Source organism: Arvicola amphibius, chromosome 7, assembly GCF_903992535.2.
Source record: "Arvicola amphibius chromosome 7, mArvAmp1.2, whole genome shotgun sequence".
Taxonomy (NCBI): domain Eukaryota; kingdom Metazoa; phylum Chordata; class Mammalia; order Rodentia; family Cricetidae; genus Arvicola; species Arvicola amphibius.
Window position 1 is genome coordinate 65,242,541 of NC_052053.1, and position 20,972 is coordinate 65,263,512.

At 35.2% G+C, this 20,972-nt stretch overlaps 2 gene segments (V, D, J or C); both read left to right on the top strand.

Moving 5' to 3' along the window:
* The first annotated feature begins 964 nt into the window (after positions 1 to 964).
* Positions 965 to 1,455, top strand: LOC119819815. The segment is given in 2 exon segments: positions 965 to 1,021; positions 1,124 to 1,455. Coding segments are annotated over 2 exon segments (378 nt in total).
* An 18,758-nt stretch (positions 1,456 to 20,213) lies between these two features.
* Positions 20,214 to 20,754, top strand: LOC119819816. The segment is given in 2 exon segments: positions 20,214 to 20,319; positions 20,423 to 20,754. Coding segments are annotated over 2 exon segments (378 nt in total).
* The last annotated feature ends 218 nt before the right edge of the window (positions 20,755 to 20,972 follow it).

Below are 20,972 nucleotides of genomic sequence, written 5' to 3' on the forward strand. Positions count from 1 at the left end.
ATGTCACATTTTCTCTGTTGAACAGTGATCTGAGTTCAACTACATTCTCCATTGTTCTCTACTGTTGCCTCATGGTGTCAGAGTGGGCCCAATGAACTTCCTCAAAAACACAGATGATTTTTAATTCACATAATATATGCAGAGGTAGCTATCTGGAAAAGGGCATGAAACAGACTGAATAAGAAATGTCAAAGGGAGGGGTGTTACGAGTGACACTGTCATCCTGGGAGGCCTGTGAAGGCAAATGTGTAGGATATGTAGAGTTCAAATGATTAGTTGTACACTGAAGTTCATCTTATCCATCAGTCCCTGTTTCTAATGAACAGATAGGTAGATATTCTGAAAAAAAGCATAAAATAAAAACTAACACAAGTTTTTCATACTCCCTGGTATAAATGAAAATCGACAAAGTCTCTGCAGGTTCCTTACTGAACAATTTAATTCAGTCATGTCACATGATCGCAACACAAAAATAGAGTTTCCAAACTCCAGAGACAACTACACTTACAACTTAGGGTTGTTGCTGAATTGGGTGGTGCCTAGTGCATCAGTGTTGAAGTCAACACAACATAAGAAAAGATCTGCAGAGCATGTATCAAAGCAATGCCTACTGCCATATATAATATAGGAAATGAATAATTGGGCAGAAATTATTCCTAAAATGCATATTTTGTTAGTGATTACTAAATGAAATAGATGGTACTTAATGTGTGTCAAAAATAGCTTAATACGATACAAATATTTTTATAACATTATCTTTACTGCTAGACTTTCCCACAACATTTACAAACATATTCGAACACCCTATCTCTTAGCTCCAACAACAGGAGTTATATAGCAGGAAGGCATGCAAATAAGGCCCATCTCTTCTCATGAAAACCAGATAAACATTGGCCCTGAATCTCAGACAAAAGAATCAGTCTTTTATGCCCAAGTCTTTCCATTCAGTAATCAGCACGGAAAATAAAACACACAATGTATTTGGTGCTGATTTGGATTTTCCTTGTTGCTTGTTTAAAAGGTAATTTATGATGAAGAGATAATGAGTGTGTTAGTGAACATGAACAAGACATATAAAAGATAGAGCTTCTGTAGCAATTTACTAACAACATTGTGTTTGCAGGTGTCCAGTCTGAGGTGAAGATTGTGGAGTCTGGAGGAGGCCTGGTGAAACCTGGGGGATCCCTCAGACTATCCTGTGTAGCCTCTGGATTCACTTTCAGTGACTACTGGATGCACTGGGTTCACCAAGCTCCCGGGAAGGGGCTGGAGTGGGTTGGAGGTATTAATACAGACAGCAGTAGTATAAGATATGCACCATCTGTGAAGGATCGATTCACCATCTCCAGAGAAAATGCCAAGAACACTCTGTACCTGCAAATGAACAGTGTGAGATCTGAGGACACAGCCACTTATTACTGTGCCAATGACACAGTGATGGAACTTCAGTGTTAATTCAGACATAAACCTCACTGTTAGGCCACTCAGGGCCACCGGGGGGTGCAAAAGATACAGAATACAGGTTCATCCCAGGAATTTATGGAGTCATCATTCGGTTAAGTACTCCTCTCAGGTGTTTGCCTGCATTTTTTTACACTTTCTCTGGAATTTTCTCCACATATAAGTTCTGAAGGGATCCAATTTCCTCAACACAATATATATACTTCTTGTGCTATTTTATCATAGGAGGCAGGGTCTCCCATGAACAAAGTGTAAACTGAAAACCACGGGGACTCAAATTACCCTACATAAGTTTTTGAAATTTCATGAGAAGAAAGTTCAAATGAGACCCAGGTGTGCTTTTAGTTCAGTCAGATGGAAAAGGATATAGTTATATTTTAATAAAATTTAATTAAGAACATTTCCCAAGGTTTTGTATATTCTTTTTTTTTTCTGTGTTCAGTATTTATTCAACCACTGTTCTACTGTTCTTTTTTTTTTTTTTAGATGTTGTATTATACTTTTTTTTCATGGTTTATTTTTTTATATTTAAAAATTTCCATCTCCTCCCCTCCTCCTCCCCCTTCCCTCCCCTCCTCTTCCCCCTTCCCTCCTGTCTTTCTTCCCCTTCCCTCCCCTCCCCTCCACCCATACCTCCCCTCCCTCCCTCTCAAGGCCAAGGAGCCATCAGGGGTTCCCTACTCTATGCTAAGACCAAGGTCCTCCCAACTCCCCCCAGGTCCAGGAAGTATTCATAACAGATAATTTCTGAAAGCAAGTTTCTGTACAGGAAAAAATATCATTAGCAAAGTAAAGAATATAAAATTCTTTGTTCCTTTACCTTGGTCTCTCAATAAAATTATTTCCCAAAATATCATCTATAATTCTGGAATCTATCCATGTCTACAAATATTATAATCCTCTTTGATATGCCTCAGTCATTCACAAGATTTGAGTTTGTGATCATTAATATTAGATTATTTTATATGATTTTTTCTATGGATAAACAGATTCACAACTATGCCTACTGATGAAAATAGCTTTTGTTTATTTTAATGTTTTCTGTGACTTTGTACAAATCAGTTTTCCATTGCTTTTCTTCAAAACTGAAAGTAGTATATGCTATTGTAACAAAGCTGAAGTTTTGAGGTTTAGTATTCCTAGTTAGCTTGATTAATTTGAGATCACATAAGTCTCTTACTCAATGGATGTGAGAGTGTTTCCTCACAGGTGTAATAAAGGAGGGAAGATTCACATTTAATATAGATGGCACACATTTGTGGGCTGCAGGTCTGCAGCCAGTAGAATAATAAAAAGGGAATACTGGCTATACCCAATTAATTAATCTGTATATTTCCTGATCTATGCACAGGAAAGAAAATAACATAAATGATAAGAAAATGCCATTAAAGTTCACATGTGGCATGATGATTACCTAAGGCACATAGATACTGATGTAGAACAAATATTTTTTGTTATAGATTGATAATTTTGAAGGGAATGTTTACTCTGTGGCAATGTATCCTTTTCTTATTTACTTAATTATTTATTTAAATTGAATTCAAATTTGTTAATTACTCTTAGCATTTTATCTTTGGTATTCACAAAAATGTTAATGCAGTTAATATTTGCATTATTCTAGATGCTGGAGACAGTAATCAATTGGTAAATGCAATTTCTTGATGAGGATCTGATTTGATTGCAGCACCCAAAATGACAGTTCATAAGTATATCTAACTACTGTTCTGTGTGATCTGACAACCTATTCTTTCCTACACAACTACCTTGATTCATGTGCACATATAAAAAGAAATGAACATGCACACATATGAAAATAACTTAAAAAATTGAGGTATCTAAGTAATGAAATAAGAGAATTTTGAATTGCAAAATGTAAGATCCTTTAAAGAACATGGGTAAAATATATGAGGATGAAACCAAGGAGTTTATTGCCAAGTTGACAAGAAGTGAACATGAAATGACTCAACTTCATGATAAAATTGGCTATAATTGTGATCAACCAGGAGAGTCTTTTGTACAGCTGTGATCATTTTTTTCTGATAACTATCTTTTCTCTTTTGAATGAATGTGCATATTGAATAACTATCTTTTCTATTTGGAATGAATTTTCATATTGAATAATGACTTTTGAGGGAAAAACAGAGATGACACACAGAGAGAAAGATCATACAATATGAATCTAACATGAAAAGTGTAAATCCTGAGGCAGATATTGGGGTTCAAGCTGAATCAGAAAAGCAAAGCTGTGAACTAGTGGAGAGATGTTTTACTTCCACCAAATCTTCAGACTGAAAAAGTAAGCTCCTGTTTTCATAAATACTCAGACTCCACACTCCATTGAGTTTCTGTCTCTTCACTTTTATATTATTCTCTCCGCTCAGTCATATCACTCCTGTATCCACCTCCTCACTGCTGAGATTAAATGTGTATGACTTCTAAACATTGAGATTAAAGGCATAAGCCACCACCACCTGGATAGTTTTGGGCTCAATCTTGTCTAGTCCTGGGTAGCCTTGACCACAAAGAGATTTATTTGTCTGCCTGTCTCTTGTGTCCTGGGATTAAAGTTGTGATTCTATCCTTGTCTTTTAATGTTTTAGCAATGTACGCCTATCTTAAAGCAAGTTTAATTTTTTTAATTACAAATAAAATGTCAAGGCCATCCCACTAAATTCAGGAACACGACAAGGCTGTCCACTCTCTCCTTATCTCTTCAATATAGTGTTTGAAGTTCTAGCAATAGCAATAAGACAACATAAGGGGATCAAGGGGATTTGAATTGGAAAGGAAGAAGTTAAACTTTCGCTATTTGCAGATGATATGATAGTGTACATAAGCGACCCCAAAAACTCCACCAGAGAACTTCTACAGCTGATAAACTGTAATGTGGCAGGATACAATATCAACTCCAAAATATCAGTTGCCTTCCTATACACAAAGGATAAGGAAGCAGAGAGGGAAATCAGAGAAGTATCACCTCTCATGATAGCCACAAATAGCATAAAATATCTTGGGGTAACTCTAACCAAGGAAGTGAAGGATTTATTTGACAAGAACTTTAAGTCTTTGAAGAAAGAAATTGAAGAGGATACCAGAAAATGGAAGGATTTCCCTTGCTCATGGATTGGGAGGATCAACATAGTAAAAATGGCAATTCTACCAAAAGCAATCTACAGATTCAATGCAATCCCCATCAAGGTCCCATCAAAATTCTTCACAGATCATCAGAGGAAAATAATCAACTTTATATGGAAAAACAAGAAAGCCAGGATAGCCAAAACAATCCTATACAATAAAGGAACTTCTGGAGGCATTGCCATCCCTGATTTCAAACTCTATTACAGAGCTACAGTATTGAAAACAGCTTGGTATTGGCATAAAAACAGAGAAGTCGACCAAAGGAATCATATAGAAGACCTGGATCTTAACCCACAAACCGATGAACACCTGATTTTTGATAAAGGAGCCAAAAGTACACAATGGAAGAAAGAGGGCATCTTCAACAAATGGTGCTGGCATAACTGGATGTCAACCTGTAGAAGAATGAAAGTAGATCCATATCTATCACCATGCACAAAACTCAAGTCCAAATGGATTAAAGACCTAAATATTAATCTGAACACACTGAGCCTGATAGAGGAGAAAGTGGGAAGTACTCTACAACATTTGGGCACAGGAGACTGCTTCCTACGTATAACCCCAGCAGAACAGACATTAAGGGCAACATTGAATAAATGGGACCTCCTGAAGCTGAGCAGCTTCGGTTAAGCAAAGGACACTATCACTAAGACAAAAGGCAGCCTACTGACTGGGAAAATATCTTCACCAACCCTGCAACTGACAAAGGTCTGATCTCTAAAATATATAGGCAACTCAAGAGACTAGACTTTAAAATGCTAATTAACCCATTTAAAAATGGGGCTATGAACTGAACAGAGAATTCTCAACAGAAGAAATCCAGATGGCCAAAAGTCACTTAAGGTCATGCTCAACCTCCTTAGCGATCAGGGAAATGCAAATCAAAACAACTTTGAGATACCATCTTACACCTGTCAGATTGGCTAAAATCAAAAACACCAATGATAACTTTTGCTGGAGAGTTTGTGTGGTAAGGGGTACACTCATCCATTGCTGGTAGGATGTGCAACCACTTTGGAAAGCAGTGTGGCGATTTCTCAGGAAATTCAGGATCAACCTACACCAGGACCCAGCAATTCCACTTTTGAGAATTTACCTAAGAGATGCCCAATCATACTACAAAAGCATCTGCTCAACTATGTTCATAGCAGCATTATTTGTAATAGCCAGAACCTGGAAACAACCTAGATGTCCTTCAGTGGAAGAATGTATAAAGAAACTGTGGAATATATACATATTAGAATACTACTCAGCGATAAAAAAAAATAATGACATCTTGAATTTTGCAGGGAAATGGATGGAAATAAAAAACACTATCCTAAGTGAGGTAAACCAGACCCAAAAAGATGAACATGGGATGTACTCACTCATAATCGGTTTCTAGCCAAAATTAAAGGACATCGAGCCTATAATTCGTGATCCTTGAGAAGATAATAAGAAGGTGAACCCAAAGAAAAACATATAGTTATCCTCCTAAATATTGGAAGTAGACAAGATTGCCAGGCAAAAATTGGGAACTTGTGGGTGGGGTGGGATGGAGGCAAGGGAAGATGGGGAGAGAAAAGAGTGATGTGGATGATGGGGAGAGCTTGGGGGAATGGGATGGTTGGGACATCGGAAGGGTGGATATGGAAGCAGGGAAGCATATATCCTAATTAAGGGTCCATCTTAGGTTTGTAAAGAGACTTGATTCTAGAGGGGTTCCCAGGTATCCATGGGGATGCTCACAGCCAGTTCCTTGGGCAGCTGAGGAGAGGGAACCGGAAAAGGCCAGATCCTATAGCCATACTGATGAATATCTTGCATATCACCATAGAACCTTCACCTAGCGATGGATGGAGATAGAGACAGAGCCCTATACTGGAGCACCAGACTGAGCTCCCAAGGTCCTGATGAGGAGCAGAAGGAGGGAGAACATGAGAAAGAAAGTCAGGTTTGTGAAGGGTGCTGTTCACCCACTGAGACATTGGAACAGAACTAACGGGAGATCACCAAGCCCAGCTGGAATAGGACTGATGGAACATGCAACCAAACTGGATTCTTTGAATGTGGCTTATGGTGGAGGATGACTGAGAAACCAAGGACAATGGTGATGGGCTTGGTCTCTATGGCATGGATGGGCTCTGTGTGAGCCTTGTCAGTCTGGTTGCTCACCTTCCTGGACCTGGGGGTAGTTAGGAGGTCCTTGAACCTAACATAGTGAAGGGAACCCTGATGGCTCTTTGGTCTGGAGAGGGAGAGAGTGGGGGTATGTGTTTAAGGGAGGAGATGGAAGGAGGAGGAGGAGGGGAGGAGATGGAAATTTTTAATTAAAGAAATAAAAAATTTTAAAAAATAAATAAATAAAATGGAAAGAAGGCTACACCTAAAATAAGAAAATTATATGTAATAATTACAATAACTATATAAAATATATGCAGGTAATAAATACATCAACAATGTCTAATCCATTTGCATTTGACAAATTCAGAGAAAATACTCTATTATCTATCCTATGTTGGTGAGGCCAAAGACGTATAAATAATTTGTTTTATATAATAGCATGCCTTTACCTTCTAAAACTATCTTTTAATATCTTTCAACCTTACATACTTTACATTTCTTTAGTGAATTTTTCTGAGCCTCATAAATAAAGAAAACTATAAATATAACTATCTAATCTTCAAACATATCAGAAACGCAAAAAGACATAATATTAACTGAGTAAGTAAAATGTGTGAACAAGGGACTTCCAAGAAAATGTTAGAAATAACAAAAAAAAGCTGACTGGCAGACTAAGTCACTCAAGATAACCCTGCCTCATTGGGAAATCCTGCTTCAACCCAAATTCCTAACATGTCCAAAAGACTTTTCTGTGAAGCATGATATACTCAAGGTCTGTCCCTCATCTTGACAGTGTTTGTCAGTCACATATTTTGTGTCTTCCTTGTCCAATTAGACCATCATACTGTCTACAGTGAAGGAAAGAGCAAATTCTTGCCCAGTGAATTATATTTGTCATAAATCAAATAATATCTGTGTGAAGCTTATTCAAAGTCAATCATCTTCTTGGATGTAGATTTTTGATACTAGTAACAGATATATCTAACTGTCATAAACAAAAACCTATATTATTAAAACATCTTTAATACTATATTCTGTAAGATCTGAAGTATAGGAACATGACCTCTCTATCTCAAATTTATCTATACTTGACTTCCAAAACCTACCTAATTTGACTACAAATTCTATTATAATAGGTGATTAACTACTAACCAATATTTCCTTATTATCTCAAACAATTACTATACATTCTTAAATGTGTTGTATAGGTATATTTGTATAGGTATATCTTGAAAAATAGTAGAAATGTATGTACAGCATGTTCTAACAAAATTAATCTCAAAGTTACATCAATATCAAAATTTGTAGATAATATACAAAAGTCAAATTCAATGTTAAACAATTAAACTAGTAGTTGCTTTTTCAAAGTAGATTCAGTAATCTACCCATTTATCTTACCATACCTAATCCTTCCTTTTTACTTTTAAGTGTAGATTCAATAATTTACCCTTCTACTCTGTCATGTCAATATCCTTTTTGGAAAAAAACAAAACAAGAATTCTAAATCTCATCTCCTTTGTTCAACTTTCTTCATGAGTGTGAACAATAACAACTTAAAACCAACCCCCTTAAAAATAACAAATATCCATAACCCATTAAACCACCATAAAGCAGCCACTTCACCTTTTGAGAGTATGGGTATCATATTCTTTTATTTATTTAAAAAACCTAATGATTATTTTTCATTTTACATAACAATCCTAGTTCCTACTCCCTCCCCTCCCCCCATTTCCTCCACTTATCCCCCACCATGTCCCCATTTACTATTGAGAGGGGGTAAGACACATTGCTTTGAAGAAGATCCAAGGCTTTTCATTCTATATCTACGCTTAGTTAGGTATCCTTTCAAAAAGAATAGGTTCTCAAAAATCCAGTAAAAGAAGTGGGGATAAATTCTGGTGCCACTTCCAGTGGCCCCCCAATCTGCCCAAGCCATGCAACTGTCACACACATCCTGATGGTCCTATGCTGGTTCCTTGCCTGTCTGACTAAAGTTGGTGAGCATCCATAACTTCAGGTAAACTGTTGCAGTGGATGTCCCCATTGTGGTCTTGACCTCTTCGCTCATGTTATCATTGCCCCCATCTTCAACTGGACTTTGGGATCTAAGCCAGCACTCTGCTGCATGTCTCTGACTTTGTTTCCATCAGTTGCTGGATGAAGCTTTTATTGTGACATTTACTATATTCATCAATTTAACTATAGGGCAAGACCAGTTCTGGCACTCTTTCCTTTATTGTTTAGGGTATTAACTGAAGTCATCATTGTGGATTCTTTGGAATTTCTGTAGTTCGATGTTTCTTGCTAACACCACAATGGTATGCTCAATTAAAATATCTCTTTCCTTGATCTCCATCTCTGTCCTTTCTCCATCTCAACTATTCCTTTAACTCAAGTTCTCCTCATCCCTCCACTTCTTCCCTCCTCTTCACTTATGACCCTCCTGTATCCCCCCACTCCATGCTTCCATTTTTTCAGGAGATCTTGTCTAGTCCAGATTTCCAGGTGGATCTATATATGCTTTTTCTTAGGGTTAACCTTGTTACCTAGCTTCTTTAGGGTCATAGATTATAGGCTTGCCATTCTTTACTTTACAGCTAGTATACACTTATGAGTGAGTACATACCATGTTCATCTTTCTGGGTCTGGGTAGCCTCACTCATAATTTTTTTCTAGTTCCATCAATTTGCATGCAAATTTCAAGATGTCATTGTGTTTTACCACTGAGTAGTACTCCATTGTATAAACTGACCACATTTTCTTTATTCTTCAGTTGAGGGGCATCCAGGTTGTTTCCATGTTCTTGTTATTTCAAATAATGCTTCTATGAACATAGATGACATCATATTCTTAAATTTTCTTCCTGGTGTCTAGGCTCAATGGTATCTTTAGGGAATCCTGAAAAGAAAAATCTTAATTAATTATCAAGCCCTGATAGAGGTAGCTGTACTATATTTTGTCTAGTTTGTATAATGGAAAGTGCACTGCTTGTCTCAAGTCCTGGCTAGAGTAGTCTGTTAGGCTGAATCATCACACCTACCCACTTCAAAACTGTTCAGAGCAAGTTTATAATTCAAAAATGATCTTTAGGTGGTGTTTTTCATCTTGGTGATGTTACCACAGTCCTGGAAATAATCACAGTTGTGGGACCCTATCCTCCTTTTGTATATTCATAGGTCACTGTTAGATCAGCTTATGGTTCATGGCTGAAAAGCAATAAAGACCCAATCCCAAGAAGCATAATGAAGACTTTTTTCTAAAATTAGTTATTACTCTATATAACAATTAATATCTTGTTAAAAAGCTTAATATGTTTCAATTACAAAAATTATACCTTAAGAAAAGTTGTAAAGAATAAATATAAGGCAAAGTATTATGAGGTTATTGACAACATAATAATGCTTAAGTATCTGTTTTTCTTCTTTCCCATATGCTTTTCTGACATGAGACAGACACTTTGGATTTTACTTTAATATGCATGTTTTGTTTAGGGAAGAAGAGAGCCACATTCCAACTTCAAAGCTATCTTTAATTTTACCTGGACTAGAGCTACATAAAAACCATTTAAATTATATGTCTGTAGAAAATAGTAGAAAAATTGTTAGAGAAAATTTATGAAATTTTATCCTCTTGAAAATGTGATGTACTAATAAGATAACTTACTTTTTTGAGACTTTTTTCTGCATGATTTTTCCTTTTTCTTCAAATATCTGGTAAGAGAATAACCTTCTTTGTAATGGATCAATATTTTTAATTCATAGTGTTTTAATTTGTTTATATTCTATATGATAGTATATAACTGCCAAGTTTTTTCTCTTACTTTGTGGGATTTCCCTTTATTCAATTAGTTATGTGATTTTATTTTAGGAGGAGCAATTTAGTTTTATGATGTTCCATTGGTCAAGTTTTTCTCCTTAACTCCTTGGCATGTAGTTGTGTCCATAAGATTGTAATTTCCTACAATTACAATTTGTTGAGTATTGTCTCTGTTCTTTCCAACAGCTCAATATTTCAACTTTAATATTTATTTCTCTTATCTATTTTCTGTGAGTCTAATTTCTTTTATTCTCTATCTGTACTGTTACTCAAGTACCATTTTTGAAGACAATATCTTTTTATAATGTGTAATTTTGAAATCTCTGACAAGAATTATGTGATTATAGTTAACAGACATTCATGTTTGTATTTTCCAGTTTGCTTGCTGTTTTATCTACATCAATTTTTGTGCCCATACAAGTTTACTTTTATTAACATAGAAAATTATGATGTGAAAAATGATATAATATTCCCTCCAACGTTCTGTTTACTAATGATCGCTTATGCTATCTTGGTTCACTTGAATTTAATTATAAATTAGAATTACTTCTAGCTTTTCTCAGTTTATAATAATATGGTATGGTTTTTGTTATAAGTTTTTATTATATATGTATGTTGAATCGTCCCTGCATCTCTTGGATACAAGCAAACTGATCAGACCACAAGGACATTTACTCAAATATGTTCATAGGAGCATTCTGTAATAGACAGAATATGGAAACAACTAGATACCCCTCAACAAAAGAATGTATAAGGAAAACATACATTTACACAACGTAGTACTCCTCAGCAGTAAAAATACAAATGAAATTCTTAAAATTAAAGGCAAATCGATAGAACTATAATAAAAAATCCTAAGTGAGATAACCAAGACTCTTTAAGACAAACAGGGTATGTGGTCATTCTTAAATGGATATTACAATAAAGTTTAATACATAAAATATTAATGTTGAATAGGGCTACTTTTTCATCCTCTTTGGTAAAATTTTCTATTAATGTTGGATGGCTGGTACTGTCTACAGTGTATCATTTGTGACCAAATGTTCACTTGATACCTTATATTACTCATGGATTGAATTAGTATATCATTCTGCCTTATAGCAATCTGTCCTGTCCCAGGATGTTTCAATATATCCATTTATCACTCACATGTCCTCTGTGGTACACAGGACTTCTGCTAGCCTCATTATTCCTTGCATGAATTATTTACTTCCATTTCCCATGGCGTGCTGTCATACTTTAAGAAAGGATGGTACATGTTATTGATAAGAGAATACCTGGAGTTTGTTAAAAATGGAACATGTTTAATAACTACCATTGTTTGTGTATTTTCCACAGTAAAAGCTACTCTAAATTTGGATTTGAGAAAATCCTCCAAAGGGAAGCCCAATACCGCTTTGAGCTTTGGGTTGTAGTTATTAGGACCTCTCTTGGTTTATCCAAATTCCATAGCATTGATTTTCAGTACTGATAGGATAGGGTTATTTAGCCAAGTATGCCATCCTCTGAAGATTCTCACTTACCTTTTTCTTGATGAATCAATATCACACTAAATTCTTAGAACATTGCTTTTATGCTTGAAAGAATTGCAGAAAGATGGTGTTTTTCTTTTTTCTAGAATATGAGATAGTTTCACAGGAACATACATTTAGGTAATAAGTGCCATGACTTTTATCAACATGTAATTATGATGAATGAATTCACTGATGTTGAGGTGCACTAAAGTCCATTAAACTGTCCTCTACATTACACCTATATATTCCCCCTCCATGTGTTTAAAAGATGATAATATCCATATTTGTTAAGAAGTTAATTAAGGGACTACATGTGCACAATGCTCAGATACTTTTACATGATGGGAAGGGCCATATTTGTAATCTAGGTCTTTTCAGGTCACTCAAATGCCTGCACCAGAGTCCAATAAAGTGATGATCCAAAAAACAGGACTTGAATGCAATTCTTTGGATTAATATTGACATACTATCTGAGATCATAGACATTGTTCATGACCCTTCAGAGAAACAGGCAAATAATGAATGGAATTTCTAACAAAATTAATATAGAATTGCTTTATGACCTATAAATATCATTTCTTGTGGGTCTATCCAAAGAAATTAAATTATCATATGGAAGTATCTTGCCTCCGGTTACATTATAGTGTGTATATTTTATTGAATAAAACTTAGCATTTTGAACTATTCTAGCTCTATTTCTAATAAGATTTCCTCATGGCCATAGGAAAGTCACAGCACAAATGATTTCATGACCAACAGGAGTGATAAGAATTGGCAGGTAATATAGTTCAGTTACACATGTCTAACTTAGTATATTTTAGGTCCTGGCTTCAATACAAAATAACAAAGCAGAAGAAAATTGAGGTTGGAAAAATAGCTCATTTGGTAACATAGCTCTATGAGCAAGACACTCTAAATTTGGATCCCTAATATAAAAATAATAAGCTAAGAATAGCAGTAGATATTTATAGTTCCAACACTGGGGACAAATATGTGCATTATAGAAGCATTTTGAATGCCAGTAATGCCCGATTGATGAAATTCATATTGATTTATAAACTCTAATCTAAAGAAGGGTTATTATTGGAGATGAAAGGCACCAAACCAATGATCTACCTCTAGCCTCTATAGGTGTGTTTACACACAAGAACAATCACTTGTATACACAATTGTACATACTCACAACAGGTGAAAACACTGCACACACACACACACACACACCTACATATACAAAAATTGAAAGGGAATATTAAGTGGATTTATAGAAAGAGGGTCAATACCCAAAACAAAGAATTAACACTTGGTCCATTAATTTTCCTCATTTTGGTAAGCCATAAAATACAAAAATTTAGAATTGCTACAATAAATTTTAAACAAATTGTCATATCCTTATAATCTATGATATTGTACTCTAGAAACCATCAACTGTTGAATACTGAACATATGTGCTATTATAAAATGCCATGATGTGCTTTCAGCAATTAGCATGAATCCATTGATTTAAATTCCACAATTTGGGTGAATCTGTGGGAGATTAAAAGTGAAAAGTGAATTTCCATTTCCATGAAACTGAAGGACAAATAAGTCCATAGAGGTAGGTAGGGAAAAGAGAAGAAGAACCTGGAACATGAGGTGAGAACAAGAGATGCATGGCTTTCTTTGATTCTAGAATAATGTTAGAAAGAAGAGAGACCAGCAGTGTAAATTTTATCATTGACAGGATTCTGCTCAGTTAAGTGGTTACTCATGTGATTCCACCCAAAACTTTAGCATGATGAAGAGTTAGAATTAAATGACAAACAATGATTTGAATTGAAACTAATATACATATAAAGGGTACAGTGAAAATATTTGTACACTCCCATGAGGAAATATGCATGTAGTTCTGAATTAAGCTACAGTGTGATAGTTAGAAGCAAGAGGATATCAGAATAAAAATATCCTGTGTCTTGTTCTGTGTGAGATATGAAGAGACACAACTAGCACAAAGATTTTAAGCTATGTCACTGATTGTGAAACATCTGTATCCATTCAGACCATAAATCAATTAATATCAAAAAGTATTTAAATCATCTGTCAGTGAATGCCTTTTAGGCATGAGTTTATCCCTGACAAAGAGTATAGGGAGCCATCATAATGCTATGGCCATCAGGTTGGGAACATCATATTGCAGAGACAGTATAACATCAGGCTATGCCAAATTTCCATGGTTTCAAGTGTGTTCCTTGAGTTCAGTGCATAGAAGCCTGAAAAGAACTTCCAGTAAGCCCAGGCTTTCTCTCCCTGCCCAATGTGCTGAATAAACTGCAGTACCTTGAAACTGGAATTTATTAACTACCTTTGACAGATAGTATTTGTGCTACAAGAACATTGATGGTACAAAGTCCAGTCTGTGTGCACAGCACTATTTTCCTCATTTCTATAATCTGTCATGGCCCCACTGTTTTTGCTTTGTACCCTGTGGTAATTGTCTATCCTTAGTCCTCATTATTAGCACAGATTTGCATACACATCAAGATAAAGAAAATGATTTTAAACAACTTTAAGTCAGATGAAAGACATCTCTAATATTTGTCCTCCAAACCAGTTTTTCATGACTCTGTTTCTGATGATTCTAGAAGCTGTGTTTGTATCTCTCAATGTATTGCTGTTCTTTTAATATCGTTAAAATTATCAAATATGGAAGTAGGTAGAGTCAGATTCCTGTATGGATGTTCAGTCTTGCTAAGACTGGATAATAAAATAACAGAAATCAGATTCATATAAGCTATGGTTTTTATGAGATTTCAAATTATCCAAAATGGAATTTCTTTATATTTGAACACAGATTTATTGTCAGTTCATATAATACTAAAAATAAACCCAGATATCATTGCTTTAGTGTGATATTTTTTATTTAATTTGATTTATTATTAATATATTCTTTGTTTTCAAACTTTTATTCTTCTAATTGTGTAATTGTCTTTGTGAGGGTGTGTGAACATGATTTTAGATACCCCAGGAGGTAAAAGGTTTTGCTTCCCATTGGAGCCAGAATTATAATTGGTGGTAAATCCATGAGGTTGGGGATAGAAATCAAACCCTGATCTTTTGGATCTCAAGACATGTGTATAACCACTGATCCATCTCACCAGATATATAACTATTCTTCTTTATAAACTATCCTTGTACATTTTATTACAAAATATATTTAAATTATATATTAATGTAAATAAATAATTAAAAATTTTACAAATTTTACAAATTTATAACTCTTATTACCTGATCTATATAAAGGGAGAACACATATTTTATCATTTTAAATTAAAATGTATTTTGTGTCTGCTTCATCAAAGAATGCTAGACATTGACATGGGAATGCAAATGATCCTATGAGTTGAAGAATACACTTATTTGGGAGTATTATGCAGGGAAGGAATGATGAAGAAATCCCAGTGTGCAGAGGTACTCACCACTGGAAAGAAAAAGTCACTGATTCTGAGCACACAATATGACAGACACATGAGGAATGGAAGTCCTAGATCACATTTGCACAGTTACATAAAATAAATCAGTGGGACTATGAAATGCATAAGAGAGGACCTAGCTCAATTTGTGGGTTTGAGAGAAAAAACAACCAGCACGAAGCCATGGAAAACAGCCAAGGACAGGGACTGGTTGAAGTCATCATGGATCTTTGTATATCAGATTGTATATCCAGGTTTGTTCACTACCTAGTCATATACAAATTTGCCATATACAAAGTTTTCAAATAGAAATCTGAGGCTCCTCTCCCTTAACAAGCAAGAAAGTGCCTAGTTAGAATGAAGAAACTAGAGTGCCCATTCTCATTCCAGATTGAGTGGTTGTAGAGGGTCCTTTTCCTGTTGATTGTAGGCCAAAATAGGACACCAGAGGCCAGAGCTTCACAGTAAACTGCAACACAGATACATTTATTTTATAAATAATTATAAATATTTATTTATAAATTATATTTATAATTTATAAATATAAAAATATTTATAAATGTGTGTGTATGTGTGTTTGTGTGAGTGTGTGAGAGTCTGGCTGTGTCTAGGTTCTTTGTATAAGGTGTAATTGGGTTTATGTGACCTTAGTTACTCTTTTATATCTTTTGCTTTTTGGTTTGTTAGTTTTTTATGTTTTAAATACAAATTCCAGTTCCCTTTTCATACTTAACTACCACTCCCCAATATTTTACACTCTCTAACCATCCATTTCCTACAAGCATTGTAATTTCATTATTTATTGGAGATTAACAATATTTCCTATTATATGTAACTCATACACATTATTTTCTGGTGTGTTTATGAATATCTTGGTTAATTTTTAATATTTTGCTGAAGTAAACAAAACAGCAACAAACCTAGGGTTGTAATAAGTACATAATATATGAGATACTCAAAGCTGGGCGGTGGTGGCACACGCCTTTAATCCCAGCACTCGGGAGGCAGAGGCAGGCGGATCTCTGTGAGTTCGAGGCCAGCCTGGTCTACAAGAGCTAGTTCCAGGACAGGCTCTAAAAAAGCTGCAGAGAAACCCTGTCTCGAAAAACCAAAAAAAAAAATATATGAAATACTCTGAATATTTTTCCAATACAGAGATATGTGAATCATGTTAGTTCTAGTTTTAGTTTTATGAAAAATCTCCAATCAGATTTCTACAATGGTTGAACTAATTTTTCCACCACCACTGTATATGAAGACTGCTCTCTCTCCGGATCTCAAAAATTTGTAGGACTTTTGATAGCAGCCACTTCTACTTGGGAAAGTTTGTATTTCAAAGTGGTTTTAATTTGAATTAGCATGATGTCTATGAATATTGAACACTTTTAAAAATATTTATTGATGATTGTATGTCTTTTTATGTCATCTATCTGTGTGCTACTTGGCACTTATATTTTTCTGACATTTAATTTATGCAATGCCAGGTAATTGGATCTTACCCCTTGTATGATGTGTAGCTGTTAAGACACTGCTCCCATTCTCTTTCCATTTGTTTCATTAATTGCTTAATTCTATTAATATTTTTTAGCAGTCCTTGTTTTCTTGGTGTTCTCTCTCTTTTGAGACATGTTTTCTCAGTGTATTCTTGGCTGTCCTGGAACACTCCTAAAACATGCTCTATAGATCAGGATGATCTCCATCTCACAGAAACCTGCCTACTGCTGGCTCCCAAATGCTTGGATTAAAAGGCAAGCACAATTAGTGCCCAGATTCCCTAGTGTTCTCTTACTCCTCTTTAAACTCTCACATTCTCTCTGTTACCTGTTCTACAGAGTTCCCATTTAGGATTGACTTTTGCATTGTGTCTCACTCTTTTCACATTGTCTGGCAATGGGTTTCTATACTTATAGTTATCTTATGAAGCAGGAAATATGTCTGATGATGGCTGAGTTAACTACTGATCTATAAATATTGTAGAATATCATTAGGAATAAATTTTTGCTATGTTATTTTAGAATAATACTAGTATTTGACTTTGCCATAGGTCGCTGATCTATCTCTTCTCTTGTTCTTGGCCATAAGAACAGTGTCATAGATGTTCTTCATCTCATAGGGTGATCCTTAAAGGCAATCACACATTGGTTGATTATTCCCTGGGGTTTTGTGCCAGTATTATGATAACACCTACTTCATGCAGGTATATGCTACAGTAATAGCTGGTTTGGAATTTATCTTTCTACTTTTGTAGCATGCATAATACCTTCCAGTTCCTCTGAATACTAATCACTAGGATTGAAGACTCTAGGTAGGCAACAGCTCAAGTTATCTATTTTCAATGATTTGTAGAACTATTGCCTTTGTCAATATTACCGTACCTATGTGGACATCAAGTAATATATTTAGCAGTAGACTGGGTTGTTTGGGTGTTGCATGGGACTTGCTTGGCCAATAATTCAATTAGATAAAACCTATTCCTAGACTTGGAGGCCTCATTTGATTATGAGAGATATCAAGCTACATCTTCATCTTCTCTGTCATATGTAAATCTGTTTGGAGTGCCTTCATATACATATGCAATTTAGGCAGCTTCTATTTCATTGTTTTCCATATGAACCTCCAATTGTCCTTTAGTTTTACATTTCCCTCTCCATAAAACCTCTGTTCTTCCCTCTTCTAACCCTCTTACACTTTGATCCTATTCCATTGCACAACATCCCAGCCCATAACTCTGCATTGAATTTCAGCTTCCTGGATAGAGTTAACCTGACTGCCTAGTCCCATAATTTAAACCTAACATGTGTGGTTATGTGGAATAAGACATATTTATCTAAACCTCAAGAGCAAACATCCTCATGTAAGTGAATGTATACCATGTTTGTATTTTGGGGTATGGGTTACCTCACTCAGTATGACTTTTTTTCTAGATTGAGTCCTCTGTCTTCAAATTTCATGACTCTAAAATTTAAACATCTGACTAATATTCCATTATGTTAATGAACCATATTTTTTAATCCATCCATCCACTAGGACATCTAGGCAGAAATAAATAGGTTTGAGCAAGTGTCTTCATCTTAGGTTGCAAAATCTTCTAGATATAGAATAAACTGAAACTTGAGGTAGATCTCCTTGCACTCCTGAGGAATCTCTACTATGATTTCTATATTGACTATACAAATTTTTATTCTCACATATAAGTGATCCTTACTCTATGTAACCAAATAATGAGCTGTCATTTGTTTTATTGACCTAGGACAGTCTGAATTAGTGTATATTTAAGTCTCAGAGTACTTTTGACTTGCCTTTCATTCATGGTGGTAAATTTTGAATATTTCTTTTCATCCTTCTCAACCTTTTTGAGACATCTCACTTTGAATCTATCCCATTTTTAATTGATTTTTTTGTGTTCTTGATACCTTGTTTTTGTGGGTTCTTTAGATATTCAAGGAATTATCCTCATAATAGATGAGAAGTTGTTAAAAATATTTTCCATTTTGTATCCAGGTTCATGCCAAGACCGTGTTATTTTTATTACTACAGCTCTATAGTATGATTTGATGTCAGGGATAGTAATACCTTCAACAGTTCTTGGATAAATTAGGATTATTTTAACTTCTTGAATTCTTGTTCTTATTGTTTTCATTTGAATCTGAACATTGTCCTTTCGATAATGAATATTTGTGGTGGAATTTTGCTGAAGCTTGTATTGAATCTGTAGATTGCTATTTATGGAATGAGAATTTTAGCTATATCAATCCTACTAATTCATTTTGTGGGGGAGATCTTTCCATCTGTATTCGCTTTTTTCAATTTTTTCTTCAATATTTTAAAGTTTTTCTTGTACAAATATTTTACTTGGTTAGAGTTACAACAAGATATTTTTGAGGCTCTTGTGAATGTACTGTTTCCTTTTCAAGGTCTATCTCAATTTTATCGTCATTTGTATGTAGGAAGGTCACTGATCTTTGTGCATTTATAAAATGTCCTGATATTTACTGAAAGTATTTATTAGTTGTAAGAGTTTTCAGAGGGCATTTTATGGTCACTGATATATTCAATTATATAATCTACAAGGATAGATTCTTTGAGTTCTTCCCTTCCTAATTTTGTCCACTTTATCTCCTTAATTATCTTAATGTTCTAGATAAGACTTCAAGTACTATTTTGAATTGATATATAGAGAGTGGATAAACTTGACTTTTTCCTGATTTTGGTGGAAATGCTTACAAATTCTTTAAATTTCAGTTGGCATTTGTTGAGAGCTTCCAGTGTATTGCATTTATTATGGTGAATATATTCCTTGTGTCCCTAGAGTCTCACAACATTTATAACAAAAGGCGTTAAATTTTGTTAAACTCATTTTTCAGTCCTATGATATGGTCATGTGGATTTTGTCTTTTAGTCTGATTGTGTTATGGATTACATTTGTAATTTTACATATGTAAAAATTTACTTCATCTCTGGAATGAGTCCTACTTGCTCATGGTAGATGATATTTTTCATTTATCCTTATATTAAATTTACATATTTTATTATAAATTTACACACTAAAATCCCCTTCTGTAAACAGAATCCTAGAGTCTTTCCTGCTAGACTTCCCCAGAACATTTACAAACATATTAGAACACACTATCTCTTAGCTCCAACAACAGAACTTATAGAGCAGGAAGGTATGCAAATAATGCCCATCTCTTCTCATGAAACCAGATAAACCCTGACTCTGTGCTCAGACAAAGGAATCAGTCCTAGATGCCCAGGTCTTCCCATTCACTGATCAGCACGGAAAACAAAACAGACAATGGATTTGGTGCTGATTTGGGTTTTTCTTCTTGCTTTTATAAAAGGTAATTTATGAAGAAGAGATACTGAATGTGTTAGTGAACATGAACAAGATATATAAAAAGAGTCTCTGTGGAAATTTACTAACAACATTCTCTGTGTTTGCAGGTGTCCAGTCAGAGGTGAAGCTTGTGGAATCTGGGGGAGGCCTGGTGAAGCCTGGCGGATCCCTTAGACTATCCTGTGTAGCCTCTGGATTCACTTTCAGTGACTACTGGATGCACTGGGTTCGCCAAGCTCCAGGGAAGGGGCTGGAGTGGGTTGGAGATATTAATAAAGACAGCAGTACTATAAGATATGCACCATCTGTGAAGGATCGATTCACCATCTCCAGAGACAATGCCAAGAACACTCTGTACCTGCAAATGAGCAGTGTGAGATCTGAGGACACAGCCACTTATTACTGTGCTAAATACACAGTGATGGGACTTGAGTGTTAACTCAGACATAAACCTCACTGTTAGGCCACTCAGGGCCACCAGGGGGTGCAAAAGATACAGAATACAGGTTCATCCCAGGAATTTATGCAGACATAATTAGATTAAGCACTCTTCTCAGGTGTTTGACCTGCATTTTTTTAACACATTCTCTGGAATTCTCCACATGTACTTTCTGAAGTACTTTTGCTGAATACATTATATGTTCTTTTTGTGTTATT